This window comes from Gopherus evgoodei, chromosome 6, assembly GCF_007399415.2.
Source record: "Gopherus evgoodei ecotype Sinaloan lineage chromosome 6, rGopEvg1_v1.p, whole genome shotgun sequence".
NCBI classification, from domain to species: domain Eukaryota; kingdom Metazoa; phylum Chordata; order Testudines; family Testudinidae; genus Gopherus; species Gopherus evgoodei.
The window spans coordinates 46594507-46615077 of NC_044327.1; the positions used below are offsets into that span (position 1 = coordinate 46594507).

General features: G+C 43.1%; 1 protein-coding gene across 1 annotated transcript; it reads left to right on the forward strand.

The window, feature by feature from the left end:
- The first annotated feature begins 3152 nt into the window (after nt 1-3152).
- LOC115653200 (iron-sulfur cluster assembly 1 homolog, mitochondrial-like) lies at nt 3153-19459 on the forward strand. Its single transcript, XM_030566102.1, has 4 exons — nt 3153-3250; nt 10872-10925; nt 15283-15388; nt 16970-19459. The coding sequence occupies exons 1-4, from the start codon at nt 3170-3172 to the stop codon at nt 17116-17118; spliced, it is 390 nt and encodes a 129-aa protein (XP_030421962.1). The 5' UTR covers nt 3153-3169; the 3' UTR covers nt 17119-19459.
- Nucleotides 19460-20571: the final 1112 nt, after the last annotated feature.

A 20571-nucleotide genomic window follows, 5' to 3' on the forward strand; every position in this document is an offset into this window, starting at 1 on the left:
TCTAGATCATGCAAAATTTCAGACCAAAGAGTAACTTTTTCCCAAGAAGAAACTTAGAGCAATAGCATTCCTAAACTACAACTGCAGATTTACTAGCATGACATTAGACTAAAACAAACACCATGAAAACTTTTGTATGCTGCCTACCTTCTTTTATCCAGGTGCCTGTTTTGAGAAATTAATCAGACAAGAATTGGACAAAAAGAACTGTTTGAGACATATACACCCATTTGTGTTTTGTTTTTTTTTTAATTAAAAAAAAGACTCACTTTTGCCCAGTACCTGAAGGCAATCAATAGAGGTACAAGAGTTGGTTCTAGTTTTCCCAATAGTAGCCAAATGGTTTGTTGTCAGACAAGCATTTTCATTCCCTCCACTTACTTTACAAACAAGGCCACTATAATGACAAAGAAACAACCTGAAAATCCTGCAGGTGTTTTAAGGAAAGCCATACATCAGATGGAATCTTGCAACCTATCTCAAAATTGAGGCTATCAGGAGAGATTTAACAGCCTCAGAAACTTAACATTTACAATTAAAGGAAGCAAACAAAAAAAGCAGGATGGTCATCAGATAGCCGTTTCTTAATCTGGTCTTTTCGGGTATCATTTATTCTTACCCCTTGGTTCTGATCCATGTTATTACAGAATTTGAGCTATTCAGAATACTATGTGATCCTTTTCTGAGTCTGTTTCCACAGTGACCTTGTGTACCCTTTTTCTTCTGAAAGCCCATATCTTTTTGCCATGTCCATAATCATCCCTGGGGTGGTAGCCCTGTTGTAAAGGGTTCCTCTTCAATTCCTCTTCATCTAAAGCTCCCCTCTCTTTTTTCTTTTGGCAAAGCAAGGTTTTGTCGCATCTCCCATTTTAGTTGATGTTCAATATAATAATTTGCACCTGGAAAAAAAAGGAAGTACTTTTAAATAAATCAAATGTTTAACAACAGATTAAAGAGGGGGAAAAAAGTTACAGGTTTAAGAAATGAGTAATTCATGGTTTTTCTCAGTATACCTTGCACTCTATAAAAACTAGAGCTGGGCAATTTCTTTCCCCTTGCAAGTAGTAAATTTGTCAAAATATGAATTTATCAAGGCACCAAAACGATTTGCAAATATAGTAAATAGTTTTAACCACAAAAGATTTTTTTTTGACATGACATTTTATTTCAACATTCGTTTTGAAACAAAATTTTTTCAACTTGGCAATCAAAGATTTTTTGTGCTGACCTATCCACCGTTTTTTTTTCCCCTTTGCTTTTGGTGATAATCCACAAATAAGATCTATATCACTAAATGTCAAGCATTTGCATTTTCTTTTTACTGTATTTCTTTATTCTGTATCAAAGCAATACTACTAAGTTAATTTGAAACTGAACTGTGCCTGCCATCATCATCCCTCCTTCTCCTTCCCCCACCCCCCGGAAGTTGTAACTCAAATTTAAGACAACATTTTGAAGGGCTAAACCCAGACATGAGTAAACAAAACATGTCATCCATCTGAAAGCTATTAGGTTTAGATATAGCAGCACACACGTAGAGGAAGAAAAGGCTAGATGTACAAAGGTATATATAGACACCTAAAGATGCAGACAGGCACTTTTGAAAAATCCAGTGAGGCACCTAATGTCATGTCTACACTGCAATAAAAAAAAAAACTAACTCACTCACAGAACCTAGGGCAGCTAACTCAGGCTTGCAGAGTTTGGGCTGCAGGGCTATACACTTCAGTATAGATGTCCAGGCTGGAACCTGAGCTCTGAGGCCCCTCCTCCCGCTTGTGTACACTGCAATTTCAGACCCTTGCAGGCTGAGCTGCAAGAGCAGCTGTGGCCATACTGTGGGTCTTTTATCACAGTGCAGATGTACCCTGAGTTAACTTCCTAATTGGGACTTCAGTAACTAACCTGCTGAAGTGCTTTCATATATCCTACTAGGCCCTAGACCTGCATCTTTAGGTACCTAAATACCTTTGTACATCTGACACAAAGTCTTGAATTCTCTCCTGCACATATTTTATGAAATTTTGTATAAATAAGAATAGGTTATTTTCAAATTAAGTGGTCTGAACCACACAGATGTTGCACTTGAAATTAAGACATAATAAATTAGGTTAATACTTAGATGGGTGTACTGCTACTAAATCCATACTTACACAGTGATATGGAGCTCCACAATTGTTCCAGGCTACTGGCTAAAGAGAGAGTTTTACACCCTTCAAAATAACTTTCCACACACTCCACAGATTAACAAAGAATCAACTATGCAAGTATATATTAGTAACAGGTTTCAGAGTAGCTCCGTGTTAGTCTGTATTCTGTGATCTAGCAACATGTTTTATAATTGTCCCAGAAAACCCAAATACACACCCAACACCCGGGGGAGATTTTGAAATGCACCACACACAGGGAGGACGCTCAGCGTTGAAGTACAGGAGGGATTTGTTCCACAGTAGCAGGAATCACGAGGCTGAGCTGTCAAGCCGCTGCTGCCTTCCTGGCAGGGTGCGCCCGCGCTTGGGTTTACTCTCCACCCTCCCGCCCCCGCGGGACCTGACAGGCTCCAGCAAGGACAGGGGACACGCCAGCCCCGCGCTGCGAACTGCCGACCCCGTGAGGCCGCCTCACCGGGCCGGCAGCGAGGGGCCCCGCCGCCCACAACTACCGCCCGCTGGGGTCGAGAGGCCGGGCCAGCAGCGGGGAGCGACGGGCTGGCAGGAACTCAGGGGCCGGACCCGGCCCGGGGTTCCCCGTGCAGCGCCAGGAGCCGCGGGGCAGCGAGACGGGCCGGGCCGCGGGGCGGTGGGGGGAAGCTGCTCCGCGGTCACTGCGGGGCGGGGGGTCAGGCGCGCGCCCTGGAGCCCAACAGCCGCGGAGGGGTCGTGGGAGGGGCTCGAGAAGAGCCGCCGCCGCGGCCCCGAGCACAACACTCACCCTCGGCTCTTCCGGTTATTGCTCCCTCTTCATTGTGCCGACTCGAGGCGGAAGCGCCTGAAGTCCTGCACAAGCCAGTCCGGGCAGCGCTTCCGGAAACGCTCCCCCCTTCCGTCATCACGCACCTTCACCTGCCCGGCGATGACGTCACAGCCCGGCCGCCATGACACTGGAGGCAAAGTAGAACGCACTGCCCCGTGCCCATGGACAGCGGGAGAGGACGGGGCTGAGGGGCGGAATGGCCTCCTCGGTGGTCAGAGCCACGGTCCGGGCCGTGAGCAAGAGGAAGATACAGGCCACCCGGGCCGCCCTTACTCTGGTGAGTATCGCGGGGGGGCGCGCGGTGCGCGCGGCGGCTCTTAGCCCCAGGGCCAGGGCCAGGGCCAGGTCCGTGCGGCCGCGGGGCGGCGGTGAGCAGGGCCGGTGCCCGGCGGGGTGTGGGGCGCGTCTCCGGGCGATGGCTGCCCGGCCCCTGCCGTGGTGAGGAGCGGCCGCATGGCCTGTACTGAGCAGCAGTCCGGGGGCGGCGGAGGGGTCTCCTGACCCGAAGGAACAAATGATCGGAGCCCCCCTCCCGGCCGGACTGTTCGCCGGCGGGCCTGGCCTGCGCTCTCGGCCGGGTCCAGGTGAGAGCTGGGGCGGGCGAGCGCGCTGGGGTGAATCTTGGGTCGCCGACTGTCGAGGTTTCATTGCGAGGTTGGCGATATTTGATGTTTTTCGTAAAGCCCCTGCTCCTGGAATCACGAGATTACACGGGACTCTCGGCTTTCACTTACCTTTCAAGGAGCTGTCACCTCACGTGCTTATGCAGGAAAGCTTGAAAGGGCAAGTAAATCCACGGTAAGGGCTCGTAACCGGAAGACACACAGAAAGATCTCTGTAAAGAAATACACACACAAGTCTATATTTTAAACCTCAAATTTCAAGCCAGTCATGTGTTTTTTACTATACTGACTTACTATTTTGAATTTTTGGATTTGGCAAAATTATTATCTCCAGTAACAATTCAAGAATCTCTAGCAAATGATGCCACCTGCTCAGCCATACAGGGATGTCACCTATGCTGTGGCTGAGGTATTATAATATGTTAACGGGGGGCTTGGGAAGAAGCTATGGTGGTGATAAGTCAACTGTACCAAAGTTAGCACAGGTCAGCCCTTTATTTCTCTCTACCCGTCTGCACAAAGTACAGTCAAGATTTTTTAAATATGTGATTATCCTATAGAAATATACCTCTCATGTGCCCCTGGTTTACCTGGCACTTTATGTTAAGGGTACTTCCCTTGTGCTGTGTTCTGCTAAGGCCCCCATTGAACTGCCTGTAATGTGTTTGCATATGTACATGTAAATGTGTATGATATATATAAAAATAGGTAAGATTTTTGCTTATGACCATCAGTTGCTTATTTTTCTTTTGATGTCATGTCTACGGCATGTGATCATCTAAAAATGCAGAAAGAAGGCTCGGAGAAGGGCACTGAAATGAGAAGGTGCACAGGGCCGCCCGGGGGGTGAGCGGTGAGGTGGCAAGTAGGACAATTTGCCCCAGGCCCTACCGGGCTCTCCACAAGAATATAGTATTCTATAGTATTGCAACCTTTTTTTTTTTTTATGGAAGGGACCCCAAAATTGCTTTGTCCCAGGCTCCCTGAATCCTCTGGGCGGCCCTGCAGGCACGCTTGTGAATGAGAGGGCTTGTGATACAAGGACTACTTTCTTAGAAAATACAATAGTAAGAAGACCAATGATAGAAACGAAAGAGACAGAGGCCTACTTAGATGTTCTTATATATCCTTCCCCCCCACAGTATATAGGGGGGAATATATATGCCTTGCAATGACGGCTACAACAGTGTCATGCGAACGCCTGTTGTCACTTTCAGGTAACATTTATAAATAAGAAGCAGGCAGCATTATCTCCCGTAAATGTAAATAAACTTGTTTGCCTTAGTGACTGGCTGAACAAGAAGTAGAACTGAGTGGGACTTGTAGGCTCCAAAGTTTTACATTGTTTTGTTTTTGAGTGCAGTTATGTAACAAAAAAAAAATCTACATTTATAAGTTGTACATTCACGATAAAGAGATGGCATTATGGTATTGTCTGAGGTGCATTGAAAAATACTCTTTTTTTTTTTTATTTTACAGTGCAAAGTGAGCACTGTACACTTTTATATTCTGCGTTGTAACTGAAATCAATATATTTGAAAATGTAGAATAACATCCAAAATATTTAATAAATTTCAATTGGTATATTATTGTTTAACAGTGCGATTAAAACTGCAATTGTGATGATTTTTTAGCATGATTAATTTTTTTAGTTAATCACATGAGTTAACTGTGATTAATCAACCGTCCTAAAAATTATGTTTGCAGAAAGAGGAGGTGAAATACAAGTGCTTTAAAAAACATAATCTTGAATTGCCTGACATTTTTTCATGTTAAATTTCAACTGTGAGAGTGAGAAGGTAGGTGAAGTAATATTTTTTTTTTTTATTGGATTATCTTCAGTTGGTGAAACATACAAGCTTTTGAGCTGCACAGAGCCCTTCAGATCTGGGGAAGGAAATCTGCTTGTCTGAGCTAAATACAAGTTGGGATAGATTGGTAAACTTATGGCAGAACACAAGAGGCCACTTAAAGTGGTTATTTGAGGGTTAGATTGGTATGCGTAAGGGACTTGAAGTGGGCAGTTAAGGTTAAGCAGGTGGGGAGGGGGTGTTACAGATTGGTTTTATGGCTCATTACAACAATGTCTGTGTTGAATCCATGTTTTTTGATGTCTAGCAGAGTTATGAATTTAAGTTCCCAGGCTTTCCTTTTGAAGATGTGCAGATTTCCTTTGTGGATAGATATTGAAAGTGAAAATGTTTGCCCATGGATGATGAAGTATTTTTTGTCTTTTATCATTTTTCTATGCAAGTTCATTCGACAGCGTAGTGATTGTCTGACTGGTTTCTTCCAAGTTGTTGGGACATTTGATGCGCTAGAGCAGAGGCGGGCCACATCCGGCCTGTGGGACCCTCCTGCCCTATCCCTGAGCTCATGGCCAGGGAGGCTAGCTCCCAGCCCTTTCCCTGCTGCCCCCCTTCCCCCACAGCCTCCAGTGCTCCTGGCAGCGCGGTAAGGGGGCAGGGAGTAGGGGGCTTGAATAGAGGGCAGGGGAGTTTGGGGTGGTGGTCAGTGGGCAGGGGTGTGGATGGGGTTGGGGCAGTTGGGGGGAGGGAATGGGGGGTTGAATGAGGGGAGGAGTCCCAGGGGGGCCATCAGGAATGAGAGGAAGGGTTGGATGGACCAGCGGAGGGCAGTCAGGAGCAAGGGTTCTGGGGAGGCAGTCAGGGGCCGGGCGGTGGGGTGGATGAGGCAGGAGTCCCGGGGAAGGCGGATAGGAGGTAGGGGCAGGCCACGACCCCCTTCCCCTAACCAGCCCTCCATACAATTTCCGAAACCTGATGCAGCCCTCAGGCCAAAAAGTTTGCCCACCCCTGTGCTAGAGGATGCACACCATATATTGTGATAAGCATGTGTAGTTCTGTGAATCTTGAAATGTGTTCGCAGGGGGGAGTAATTGATCATCACTGCAGGGGTGATATGTCTGCAAGTTTTGCATCTGTTGTTGTAGTAAGTTCTTGTGCCACTTTGAGTTGGTGTATCCTGGTCTGTGGGGAGCTTGCTTCGGATGCCCAGCTTGGTGAGGCCTGGGCGCTGTTTGAAAGCCAAGTGTGGTTGGAAAAGATTTCTTTCAGGAAGTGGTGCTCATTAAATATGGGTTATAATTATTTGATAACCCAGATGGATTCCAGTGTGGGGTGGTAGCAGTGTGCCATCCATGCACTTGTTTGTTTTTTTTCTGTATCGAAGCAGGGTTTTTTCAGGGCATTTGGGTGGCTTTTTCCATGGTGCAATCTGCTTCTCTGGTAGAGTGTCCTTGTTTGAAGTGTGTTAAGGAGTGTATCGTAGACTTTCTCTTCAAAGCATATTCTGTGGTATCTGAGTGTCTGGTTGCAGAGAACAGATTTTTCTGGTAGGTCTGAGGTGGCTGCTGGATCTGTGGAGGTAATGTGGTGATCTGTGGGTTTCTTGTGTAATGTCATTTGTAGGGTTCCATTGTTGAAGCCAATCATGGTGTATAGCAGCGGTGAAAGTAAGCTGATACAGGCGAGTCCGGCATACCAGTAAGAAAGCGGCTGAAGCATTCAGTACCAATTGGTAAAATAGGCTAGGTTTAACATAATAACAAAAAATCTGACTTATCACTTGTTTGCAGGAAACATCCTTCTCTGCAAGCAAACCGGCCACCCCTAAGCATAGTTGGAGAGGGAATCAGAGTTGACCTGGGAGATTAGGAGAGCTGAAAGGCAGCAGGTGTGTGGGGTAGGGGGGGTTGTCTAAGGAGCGCAATGTGAGCAGGACCCAGGAGTGTGATTGTAACCCACCCGGTTTGCTCTTGGGCAGGTTCTCCTGAGGGCCACTGCACTCCAGCATGCAGATCCACACACATGGGTCCTTGGGGGACGAGGCAGCTTGGGGAGCGAGTGTTGTGTGCACCCTGCAGGATGGAGGGGTGGCTTTGTGCTCTGTGCCCAGGGCACGCACTCTGCTTCCAGCCCTTGAGTTCATTCATTATTTAGCCAGCTGTGGGAGGGAGAGCTCACCTGGCTGCAATCGGGGAGAAGCAGAGCCAGGGACCCTCCTTCCTTCTCCTATGTCTGGGCTCTTTGGGGGAGTCTCTGCAGCAGTTCCTCTTGCAGGCAGCTGTGAAGTGCCAGAGACAGGGGGGGCGGGGGGCTTGGCAGCGCGCGAGCTGGGTTCCAAGGCAGCTGGTGCCCTGGGTTAAACTTCTTTATATCGCACCTCTTTCCCACTGGAGGGGCTTCCTGCTGTTCTCTGGTCTGTGACACCTTCCCCCCCCCCCCCAGGCCTCAACAAATGAACAAGCTGAAAGTCATCAACAAAAGGGTATGTGTACATAGCCGTCGTTAAAGTGCTGCTGTGCAGTTGCAGCTCCAGCACTGGGAGAGAGAGCTCCCAGTGATGTAATAAAACTGCCTCTGTGAGGGGAATAGCTTTGAGTGCTGGGAGCTTGGCTCCATACGTTCTAGCACTGTATACACTGCAACTTTACAGCATTGAAATTTTCATCTCTCAGGAGGGGTGTTTTTCACAGCCCTGAATGAGAAAAGCTTCAGCGCTGTAAATGGCAGCATAGACAGTGCTACAGCCCTGGGAGCTATTCCTCTTGTGGAGGTGGTTTTATTACTGCATGGGGAGAGGTCTCTCCCAATACTTGAGCTGTGGCACTTTAACATCAGCTGTGTAGACATAGCTTTAAAGCTACTACTAATACTCTAGAATAAAACTAGTAGGCAGCTACTGTATCAGAGTTATGCAAAGGATCTATGAAGTTAAGTGTGTAGGAGTGGAGCTGGGAAGAGGAGTTGCGATATGACTGTACCAGTAAGAAATTTAAGTTACTTTCACCCCTGGTGTACAGGAAGTTGATGCTGGTGTGGGGAGTCATGTGGGAGTGTTCTACAGAGAATTTGATGGATGGGTGGGGGTGGTTCAAGCTGTGGTGGAAATCTGAGGGAGTTTAGGTCTTCTGTCCAGACAATGAAAATATTGTCAATCTATCTCAGGTATATCATTGATTTCTTGATTATTTTTTCCAGAAATTCTTCCTCAAGGTGGCCCATGCAGAGATTGACTTATTGGGGAGCCATCCTAGTACCCATTTCTGTTCCCATGGTTTGGACAAAGTGTGTGGCATTAAATGTGAAGTTGTGGGTGAGGATGAAATGGGTGGGTTTGTCAATGTGTTTAGGGCGGATATCCAAGTGTTGTAAGTTCTCTTGAAGGTATTTGAGGTAGGCAGTGATGCCATTCTGATGAGGGATGTTGGTGTGTAATGAGGTGACCTTCATGGTGGCAAGGATGATGTTTGGAGGGAGGTTGTTAATGTTGCAGTGTTTCTGGAGGAAGTTGATATTGTCTTGAAGGAAGCTTGCCTTTTGTGTGGTGTGATTTTATTATTAACATTATTTTAATTATCTTGCATTCATAACCTTATGTATCTCTTCTAATTTAAAAAACCAAACCTACAAAATAAAAAAAATTCTAGTTATCTGTGACAGTTACTGGCAAGAATATAATATGAAGCCAAAGGACTACTGGGGCATAAACTGATTTCCAGGTCAGGTCAAGAAGTTTCCTTTCAGTATATAGACTAACCTTGAAAAATTATCCAGAAGACTTATCTGAATAGCTGCCAACACTCCACATGCATACAGGATTTTGGGGACAGGCTTGGAAGGAATTGATTAAAAAATCACAAATTACAGATGTAATGGCTTTACCCCTCAAAACTAAGACACAAAATGGTTTAAACTTCAGAACTCCTCAGTGCACGATCTGCTTGTTTGGGCTGTGGGCTAAGATTGGCTGTATGCTGAAATCAGGACATGAGACTTAGTTGATGGTCTTATCAGATTCAGAAGGAAAACGGCCTCAGAGTACCGTTATTTCGACTTGAGAAGGTTATCTTCACAATTATAAAAGCAAGAGTTCATTAAAAAAAACAAAAAAACCCTAAACTTCTATAAAAACTGCCCCCTATTCACCATGGAAATTTCCTGCTCACCATTGATAAGTGGAAGAATGTATTTGTCAATTTCGGCTTTCTTTTGGTAGATTTATACCATTATGAAGGCTTATATTTTCATTTGTATTAGCTGCCAATCTTCACTATGGGAGACATGCTATTGAACTAGATGTGTTCGGTCTCTGGTATTGCAATTCCTGTGTTCCCCTGGTGATATAAAGTAGACTTCTTTGATGGCTTTATTTGTTTCTGAAGCCAGTTCTGTGGCACCTAGACCTTGATAAGACTGATTTCTGCAGAGCCAGAGTCTGGCTAGCTTCTCATAGAAATTGTTAGATTAAAGATCATAGTTTAATGACACAAGACAATGTATTTTATTATCTTAAACTGAAAGAATTTCAAAATTCTCAGTCTTGCAATCTATGTTTAGTTATTCTAACATTTCACTCAGCACGATATTGCAGTATATGGTTGCAAACTTAAAAAAAAAACAAACTCTTGTGGCGAGCTTCTCAAGAAGTTTCTCAATTTTCAGTCCGTATTTTTCAAAAAGAGAATCTAAATTTTAGTCCCAAACTTCCTGTGATGTTCATTGCACATTTGTTGATAGTAAATCTGTCTGGGTGGGAAGCAGGGGGTTATTTGATCCCCTTTACATTATGTTTTCAGCTTATGGTGAAATTAATTAATAAACTTTGCTCTTTTCAGTAAATCCTCTTATGCATTAACCAGGTTAACTCTGAGGCCTTGTCTACACTAAAGGGAACAGTTGATCTAAGCTACACAATTTGAGTTATGTGAATAGCATAACTCAAATTGACGTAGCTTAGCTCTACTTACTGTGGGGTCCACACTACACAACGTCGACAGGAGATGCTCTCCCGTTGACTCCTCTTACTTTTCTCAATCAGGTGCAGTACATTAGTCAACGGGAGAGCGACCAGTGATCGCTCTCCCGGGTCGTCACTAGATCCGCTAAATCAACCACTGATGCATCGATCGCCGATGCATCGATCTTCCGGTAAGTGTAGACAAGCTCTGAGTCTATGTCTGAAAACGAGCCTAAAATTATGCAATTTAGGGTGTTAATTGTAGTTTGTAACCGCAAAACACAACAAGTTGAATGGCTGGTTTATACTCTCGCTAGTGATGCCAATGCGAGAGGTGCACTTCTAATGTGTGGGAGGAGAGGCTGAACTGAAAACTTGAAAGCTGTGAAGCTGGAATGAAACTTAGTTTTTATTTTCAGTGGACAGTAGAAGCAGTAAAAGACTGAATATTATTCAGAACATTTAACATTTTTCAAGGCAGGGAAAAGTTAATAAAATCTCTTTATTTTTCAGACTCCATCAGCTGTACATAAGATAAAACAGCTTCTTAAAGATAAACCTGATCATGTAAGTACAAATGGATGGCATTCTTGTACACTATTCTAATATTTTTTAGCTTACCTTATGAAGAGCACTCTTTATTATTATTATTATTATTATTATTACACTAGCAGCTGTCTGAGGTACTTGTGATCAGTGTAAAACAATGCAGCTTGAAACAATCACTGTGGACTCCATTTAGACATGAGATCCTCTTTTATTTTTTAATATATGCATTTATCCAACAAGCTTTATTTTCATATAAAAAAATCAAATGAGATGGGGGAAATGACTATAATGACAATAAATCAACTGTCATAATCTTTGAGACAGATTAAACTCCAGCTTGCATTCCTTAAAAGGTTTCACAAGATTTTAAAGTGTGTCCATACTACCACTTTAAGGAAACTAGTCTAATCTGTTGATGCTAATAAGGAAATGATTTCCTAGTATGGCAGGAGATCTCCAACTCTTGATGTGAAGGTAATCTTCAAATAATGTAATGAAACGTCTAAAATTCTCAAAGCAGGTTATTTTGTTGTGAACTATGTTATGTCCTCATAACGTTGGCCTGAGGGTTAGCCAGTATTTGGGGCCTTGCCAGCTTGTTTCTGTTAGAAGACATTGATGCTACTAGTTAGTTTTCTTTGGTGTGATCCTGTTTATTTACAAGAATGTACACAAAGGTGTTTTCCTTACTCAGAAATCCAAGTCTGCTCCAGCAAGTACTGTTCCCAAAAGAACGTCTATCTCCTATCTTCTCACCAGGGCCACTCTCACGACTACGTTTCTTGCTTTTTGTTTCGCACACACAACTACAACCAGTCAAATCCCTCATCCCTGTGTTTGTAACTAGTCCCAAGGAACCCTCTTAGCCCACATGGTTTAGCTTCTGATCGACATTGCCATGTGGTCATTGCCTTGGGTGATGACTTGCTTGTTTCCAGCTATCACTACATACAGGGGCAGATCTTGTTGGTGGCAGCCATTAACACTGTCCAACACAGTAATTATACAGATTATTTCTCTTCCTCTCTTACTCATAATTATGTAGTAAAGATTTCATGTGTCTGGTACTCTCTCAGGGAACTGATGGGCAGGATCCCCTGGGAGAATAACATGAGGGGGAAAGGAGTCCAGGAGAGCTGGCTGTATTTTAAAGAATACTTATTGAGGTTGCAGGAAAAAACTATCCCGATGTTTAGAAAGAATAGTAAATACGGCAGGAGACCAGCTTGGCTTAACAGTGAAATCCTTGCTGATCTTAAACGCAAAAAAGAAGCTTACAAGAAGTGGAAGATTGGACAAATGACCAGGGAGGAGTGTAAAAATATTGCTCAGGCATGCAGGAGTGAAATCAGGAAGGCCAAATCACACTTGGAGTTGCAGGCAGCAAGAGATGTTAAGAGTAACAAGAAGGATTTCTTCAGGTATATTAGCAACAAGAAGAAAGTCAAGGACAGTGTGGGCCCCTTACTGAATGAAGGAGGCAACCTAGTGACAGAGGATGTGAAAAAAGCTAATGTACTCAATGCTTTTTTTGCCTCTGTCTTCACGAACAAGGTCAGCTCCCAGAGTGCTGCACTGGCCAGCCCTCTGTGGAGAAAGAAGTGGCTCGGCACTATCTAGAAAAACTGGACAAGCACAAGTCCATGGGGCTGGATGCGCTGCATCCGAGGGTGCTAAAGGAGTTGGCAGGTGTGATTGCAGAGCAATTGGCCATTATTTTTGAAAACTCATGGCGATTGAGGGAGGTCCTGGATGACTGGAAAAAGGCTAATGTAGTTCCCATCTTTAAAAAAAGGAAGAAGGAGGATCCAGGGAACTACAGGCCAGTCAGCCTCACCTCAGTCACTGGAAAAATCATGGAGCAGGTGCTCAAGGAATCAATTCTGAAGCACTTAAAGGAGAGGGAAGTGATCAAGAACAGTCAGCATGGATTCACCAAGGGCAATTCATGCCTGACTAACCTAATTGCCTTCTATGAGGAGATAACTGGTTCTGTGGATGAGGGGAAAGCAGTGGATGTGTTATTCCTTGACTTTAACAAAGCTTTTGATATGGTCTCCCACAGTATTCTTGTCGGCAAGTTAAAGAAGTATGGGCTGGATGAATGGACTATAAGGTGATAGAAAGCTGGTTAGATCGTTTGGCTCAATGGGTAGTCATCAGTGGCTCCATGTCTAGTTGGCAGCCAGTTTCAAGCAGAGTGCCCCAAGGGTCGGTTCTGGGGCTGGTTTTGTTCAGTATCTTCATTAATGATCTGGAGGATGGTGTGGACTGCACTCTCAGCAAGTTTGCAGATGACGCTAAACTGGGAGGAGTTTTAGAACCGCTGGAGGGTAGGGATAAGATACAGAGGGACCTAGACAAATTAGAGGATTGGGCCAAAAGAAACCTGATGAGGTTCAACAAGGACAAGTGCAGAGTTCTGCACTTAGGATGGAAGAATCCCATTCACTGTTACAGACTAGGGACCGAATGGCTGGCTTGGAAGCAGTTCTGTGGAAAAGGACCTAGGGGTTACAGTGTACGAGAAGCTGGATATGAGTCAACAATGTGCCCTTATTGTCAAGAAGGCTAACGGCATTTTGGGCTGTATAAGTAAGGGCATTGCCAGCAGATCGAGGGACGTGATCATTCCCCTCTATTCGACATTGGTGAAGCCTCATCTGGAGTACTGTGTCCAGTTTTGGGCCCCACATTACAAGAAGGATGTGGAAAAATTGGGAAGAGTCCAGCGGAGGGCAACAGAAATGATTAGGGGGCTGGAGCACATGACTTATGAGGAGAGGCTGAGGGAACTGGGATTTAGTCTGCAAAAGAGAAGAATGAGGGGGGATTTGACAGTTGCTTTCAACTATGTGAAAGGGGGTTCCAAAGAGGATGGAGCTAGACTGTTCTCAGTGGTACCAGATGACAGAACAAGAAGCAATGGTCTCAAGTTGTAGTGCGGGAGGTTTAGGTTGGATATTAGGAAAAACTTTTTCACTAGGAGAGTGGTGAAGCACTGGAATGGGTTACCTAGGGAGGCGGTAGAATCTCTTTCCTTAGAGGTTTTTAAGGTCAGGCTTTACAAAGCCCTGGCTGGGATGATTTAGTTGGAGATTGGTCCTGCTTTGAGCAGGGGGTTCGACTAGATGACCTCATGAGGTTCTTTCCAACCCTGATATTCTATGATTCTATGACGAATGGCTGTTTGGAATAGACAGTGTCACTGTGCAGAGTGTTTTCTGGTCCCTGGCAACTACTCTTCAACTGTTGTTTATGCAGATCTTCTTTTGGTCTGATCTATGTGTAGTTAGAATATATTAACTGAATTATGAGTCAGAATGGCTTGCTGGGTCAATGTTGAGCAGATCTTAAAAATGGGAAGGGCTGAGTTGTGAAGACTGAGTGGTAATATGGCTAATGAAAATTGCAGTCCTTGTAACTTTTTAATATACTGTCAAATAGAAATATACTAATCAACATAACTATGCTGTGAAAATGTAACTGTATTTGGCTCACCCTCAAACTTGCCAGCATTACGTAAACTGCTTCAATTGCTCCTACAATGAGGAGAAGTAAGCACCAGCCTGCAACTCATTGCAACAGGCATGCAGAAGATCTGTATTGTGATTTTTAGTGGGGTGAATGAAAGCTGGGCGAGAGAATTTGGAATGCATCCCATTAAGCCCTAGAACTGGCTTCCTTTCTCTGGTGAGTGAGTGTTCAAGTCTGTAAAGTGCTGTGGTCTGACAGTGCTATATAAACAAACTGTCTCATTTGAAGTCATAAAACCATTTGTCTTTGAAGCAAGATTTTCTCATCCAAACTGCTTAAAAGACCAAACACCTACAAGGGTGCCAACAGTTTTACTAGTGAATTACATTAGATTTGCTATTTTTACACACTGTAGGTCTTTGTCCACTATAGGAAAACTTATATGTGTAGCTTTCTACCATTGCAACACTGCATGTGATAGCAAAAGTAGAATGGAAGTTGTAGTAGAGGCAGGGCTCAGGCTAACCCTGACAATATGATGGTAGAAGTGCCTCTGCTCCGTTGACATTTTCACCACTATTACTACCCCTAGTGTAGAATCATAGGTATAAATTGTACTAGGGTAGTGCATGGGAGTTAGGCTTCAGTTTGAGTATATATTATGCATTTTATAACTTAAAAACTCTGACTCACTTTTCTAGTCGGTCCATACCAAAAAAAGCAACCCAAGACATTTTAGCCCTTCATTCCTAAAATGAATTCTTCCTAATTTTAACCCTAGATGACAAGGGAAAAACACTGAGTGGTAGCTATTGAGTCGATTCGTGCCCTGAGTTTGCAGCTCTCTGCTGGCACACTGTACATTTAAATAAAAGTGAATAAAACTCTTATATTTCAGGTAGGTGTGAAAGTTGGAGTCCGTACAAGGGGGTGTAATGGACTTTCATACACGTTAGACTATACGAAAACAAAAGGCGACTCTGATGAAGAAGTAATTCAAGATGGTGAGTGTTTATTTGTTCTTATCTATTTGAAGCAGTAAAAAGGGAGGAGGACAGGTGCAGAATAACTTGATTACTAAACTTCCAAACTATAATGGAGTAGAGACACGGTAGAATTTACTAGCTGCATGAAATTACTGAGAATTCCTCGGATGCCCTAGTAGGAATTGCTGTTGCTGTCACTTTAGATTCCATTGTAAAAGTACCCATTTGTTAAAGCTTCCTGGATTAAATGCTGGTAGCACAGAGGGTACCTTTTCCCTCCCCACCATATGTCCAGGCTTACCATGGGTTGGAGTTCTCCAGGGCCTGGGAGGCTACATTTCCATCTAGTGGTGGGGTGGCAGCTTTAAGTTAATACTTTAGTATCACAGGATCCTTCTTGTGCAGGTTGCTTGGTGGAGCACATCCTCCAGAAGACTTTGTCACAAGCACTTCTTTGTCAGCGCAGCCTACTTCTGTTGGCTAATCTTGGTGGCTCCAGGCCCTTGGGGTTGCTGCATCCCTGGGTTACATTGATATACACTGGCACTGAATATACTAAGATGAAACAATGGGCCTTCCAAAAAACACAGCTTTTATATAAACAAATGGATTCCCTTCTTGGGTTTATCATTATTGGTATTGTTTTTTATTTCTTCATCTGCAGATTGCAAAATTGGCTTATTAAAATGAGGAATCATAGTCTATAAATCAAAAGTGCAGTCTTAATGTTCAACATCCTGCAGCCTGTAAAACTTCTGTACGTTATTGGAACCGGCTATTAAGACTTTAGAAGCACTAATTCCTAGCCCTGATTGTTTTGCTTTATAGTATATTGAATGGACCTTACACCTCCCACTAGTACAGAACTAAATATTGCTAGTAACTCAGCTTCACCCATATAACTTTGGCAAGGGGAAGGATAGTCCATTTGAGAAGGAAATATTTTTGAGGCAGGTTTTCTTTAAAAAGTCAGCTGCTTGAAAGCAGTGCAGATCTTTGGAATGTTAGTATTCCCAGGAGAAATGGATTAATGAACATAATTCATAGACACCAAGGTCAGAAGGGTTCACTGTGATCATCTAGTCTGACCTTCTGTGTAACACAGGCTATAGAACTTCTCCCAAAATAATTCCTACATCATATGTCTTTTTAAAAAAAATAAAAAAAATCCAATCTTGATTTAACAATTGTCAGTGATGGTGAATCCAGCATGGCCCTTTAAGTTCTTCCAAGGGTTAATTACTCTCACTATTAAAAATTTGCATCTTATTCCAGTGTGTGGGAATGTCAAAGCTGCACTTTATTGCACAGTTACATAAGTACATTGGCATGACCCCTCACGAAGTGTAAATAAATATACCATAATATCAGTACTCAACCATTTACAGATAGAAAGTGATAGTAATCTCAACTTTGAGTTCTTTAGCAAAGGCAAGAAAAGGATGAATATCCTGAAAGTAGTAAGAAAATGCATCAATAATTTCACTGACAGACCTCAGTTTTTAGCTTCATTTTATATCAGTTATCTACCAGATTGTACTGTAACACAAGACCTGTGTCAGATTACATAACAGTTGTTTTGTTTTTGTCCCATTCAAGGAGTCAGAGTGTTTATTGAAAAGAAAGCACAACTGACACTTCTAGGAACTGAAATGGACTATGTAGAAGACAAACTATCCAGTGAATTTGTTTTCAATAATCCAAACATCAAAGAAACATGCGGCTGTGGAGAAAGCTTTAACATTTGAAATCTCAGGACTATTACCTTGGCTTTTAACACCATGAAACACTTCTTCATCAGTGTGACTTTTTAAAGCTGTCACATTTCTTTCAGGTTTTTAGGCTTTGTAAAGTGTGGCTGCATTTCAAGGAAAATAAAGTGAATGCATTTGGAAATGTAACCTATGTGTTAAATTTCAGCACTGGTGTATTTATGCAGTAATTTGGGGTGAATTTGGCTCTAGATGGAAGAACAGCGAAGTGCAGTAGCACTTCTGTGTTTTGATATGCATTTCTCCTTTTGTCCTTTCCCTCTCCTTCACCCCTGCCAGCCCCCAAAAAGTGTTCTGTAAGAACACACTCTGTATGTATTCTGCTTTAATTAGAAGAAAATGGTAGGAATGTATATGTATGAATAGGCTTAAAAATTAACTTACTCATTTAAAAAGAACATTCACACAAAAGAAGGTATGCATCTGACAGAGGTTTCCAGTGTCTTCACCCCTTGATACTTGAGTATGGATTTACAGGTGATCTGTTCTCAAAGAAAAATTAATAAGCTCTAAGAGTGAGGAAATCCTTATGTTATGTCACCAACCGTGGTTACATGTTGGAATGAGCTAATTGAAGTCTCCAAAGTTATGCTCACCCTTTCATTTTGAGTTATCTTAGTGCCTATGTAAATGTTTTCCTTTCCTTGTAGCAAGCACTATCTCCTTGCTGCAGCCAGGAAGACCAGTAGTATGGTGTTCAAGAATAATGCAACATCTTCATCCATTTGAATGTTAAGGCAGAATGTGCACAGGCCTCCTTTTCCAACATCCCATTTGTCTGTCTTTTCCCTCAGTTGACCAAAATAGCAAAATTCCTAAACTGCTTCCAACCTAAGTCCTCACTTTTTGCGGTACATTATGTATTCCCCCTATGCTGTCTGGTCACCCAAGGAAATTGTTTTATGATGGTGGAAGGAATTTTGTCACTTTCCTGTGATCATACTCATGACTGACTTTCTTTCAGAGCTCAAACCTCATTGGTGACTTGAGTAGATGTTAGGCTTTCCCTGGTAAGGTTGACTCTAAATTCTGTTCAACAATTGTTTGGGGTGAAGGTAACTTTGTAAAAGGAAAATTTCATTGTAGCTTAAAAAACACTTCAGAATCTTTTGACCTATATAAAATCAATGAAATTAGCTTTTTTTGTTAAACCAATACTGGCATTAATTTAAAGGAAGACAAAATGTATTGCTTGGAAGAAGCCATTTGCTTTGATAGAAACCAGTTTAATCCCCCTCTCGCTCATTAAGATCCCTCCGGAAAGCCAGAGTAATTTAAGTGCACCTTGCAGGAGGAGTAGAGAGTGGAAGAAGCTATTTTTACTAGAGTAGTTGAGCTGAAAGTTTGCCAAAAAGAGGCTGGGAGAAAGGGTGGAGACAGAGGTGGAAGCACAAGGAATACCTGAATGCTTGCTTTAAATAAGGAAGGAGTTGGAGTTGGGGAAGGAGATGGGACTGAATAAGGCATAAAGCCTGGAGATTGACTATGGCGGGGTGAATTCATTCTGGAGAGCTGTTTATTGGTACTTAAGAGGAAGAACTGTGGACTGTTACCTGTTGAGGGAGTGGAAATGCAGCTAGAACTGGGTGAGGGAGGAGGAGATAACTCTATGGCATCCTCCCTGCAGTAGGCAGCACAGCCCACAAGAATAGAAGGTTGAAGCTTCCACGTGTACTGCTTAATTAATATTCATACTTGAATTTTAATTATTTTGTAATGTATGCAATTTTGATGTAAAAACACTGGAGTTTTCCTTTATCAGCTGTCATACACAAATAGTTGCTTTATTATATATAGTAGTTATAGAACAGTAACAAAGTATATAGGGAAAAACTGACAACGAGCTCAGTAGATTTGAATTTCTAATGCCACAGTCCTCCAGTCCTGCCAAAAAAATCAAGTCCGTGTGGTATTGTAGAGCTAATGTCTAAAATAGTCCCCATGATAGACTAATGCTCTCATTTGTAAATCTATTCTATACTGGAAAGTTTTAAAAAAAGAAGAATGTAAAAGGTGGTTGGTAAGAGTGCTGTCCCTGTATTCACTCTGTCTTTTGAATTCTTGAGGGCTTTTGCATATTCATGGGTTCGTGTATATGTTCTGTGAGTGAAAGTTTATACTTTCATATTCTGTGAAACAGTCTCTGAAGAGAGTTGTCATATTTACTAAAGCACCTAACGCACAATCTATTAAAGTACATTTATGTAAATGCTAGTAACTTATGTATGAATATAGTTTTGTTAATCAGTCCATCTATAATGTGTGCAATACTGTATGTGGAGTTCTCAGCTGTAATAAATAACTGCCTGTTGGTAAACATTAAGTACTCTTGTTTTGTACAGCTGTAACAAATGAGCACTTCAGGCTCATACAAGTAACTCTGTTATAGCATAACATTGTATAGTTTGTAAACTGATGTTCACAGAGGAATATTCACTTCATGTTTGCTAAGTACTAATAACACTGGAAAAATACAGTAGGTATGTAATACCATTGTTTTAAGTATAAAAATGAAAATATTTTGCTAGTCTCAATATACGTACATTGAAGTTGCTTTTATATCTTAACAGGAAAAATAGGGTGATAAAGGGTAATTTAATTTTTTTGGTAAACAGTTCAACTTTCAGCCTTAAGAGAAATTCAAGCAACCAGGTGTTCATTTTTAAAATGTCTACCTGCCAAATATACATATCAGATTCCTCTAAGGGGAGAAAAATATTTTATGTAAAATAGATTGTGTGTTGGTATAAAGGTTTTGTTGGCATGAGTTTGCAATGGCTGCATGACTTGCAAGTTGGAGAAACTATGAATTATCCAGGTCATCCCAAAGAAGTGCTAATAAAATCTTATCTACACCAGGGGTGGGCAAACTATGGCCTGGGGGCTGCATCTGGTCCTTCAGATGTTTTAATCTGGCCCTCGAGCTCCTGCTGGGGAGCGGAATCCAGGGCTTGCCCCGCTGTGTGCACGCCATGGCTCCATGCAGCTCCTGGAAACAGCGGCAGGTCCCCCCTCTGGTTTGTATACATGGGGCAGCCAGGGGACTCCACACGCTGCCTCTGTCCCAGGTGCTGTCCCCACAGCTTCCATTGGCTGGGAACGCCAATGGAAGCTGCAGGGACAGCACCTGTGGACGGGGCAGTGACCAGAGCCGCCTGGTCATGGCTCTGCATAGGAGCTGGAGAGGGAACATGCCGCTGCTTCCAAGAAGTGCGTGAGGTAAGCACTGTCTGGAGTCTGCACCCCTGACTGTTTCCCATGCCCCAACCCTGATTCCCCTTCGAACTCCTTGATCCCAGCCCAGAGCACCTTTCTGCACCCCCAACCCCTCATATCCAGCCCCACCCCAGAGCCTGCACTTCTTCCCTCACTCTGACCCCCAATTTTGTATGATGGGCCATGAACGCTCACAATTTTCATACCCAGATG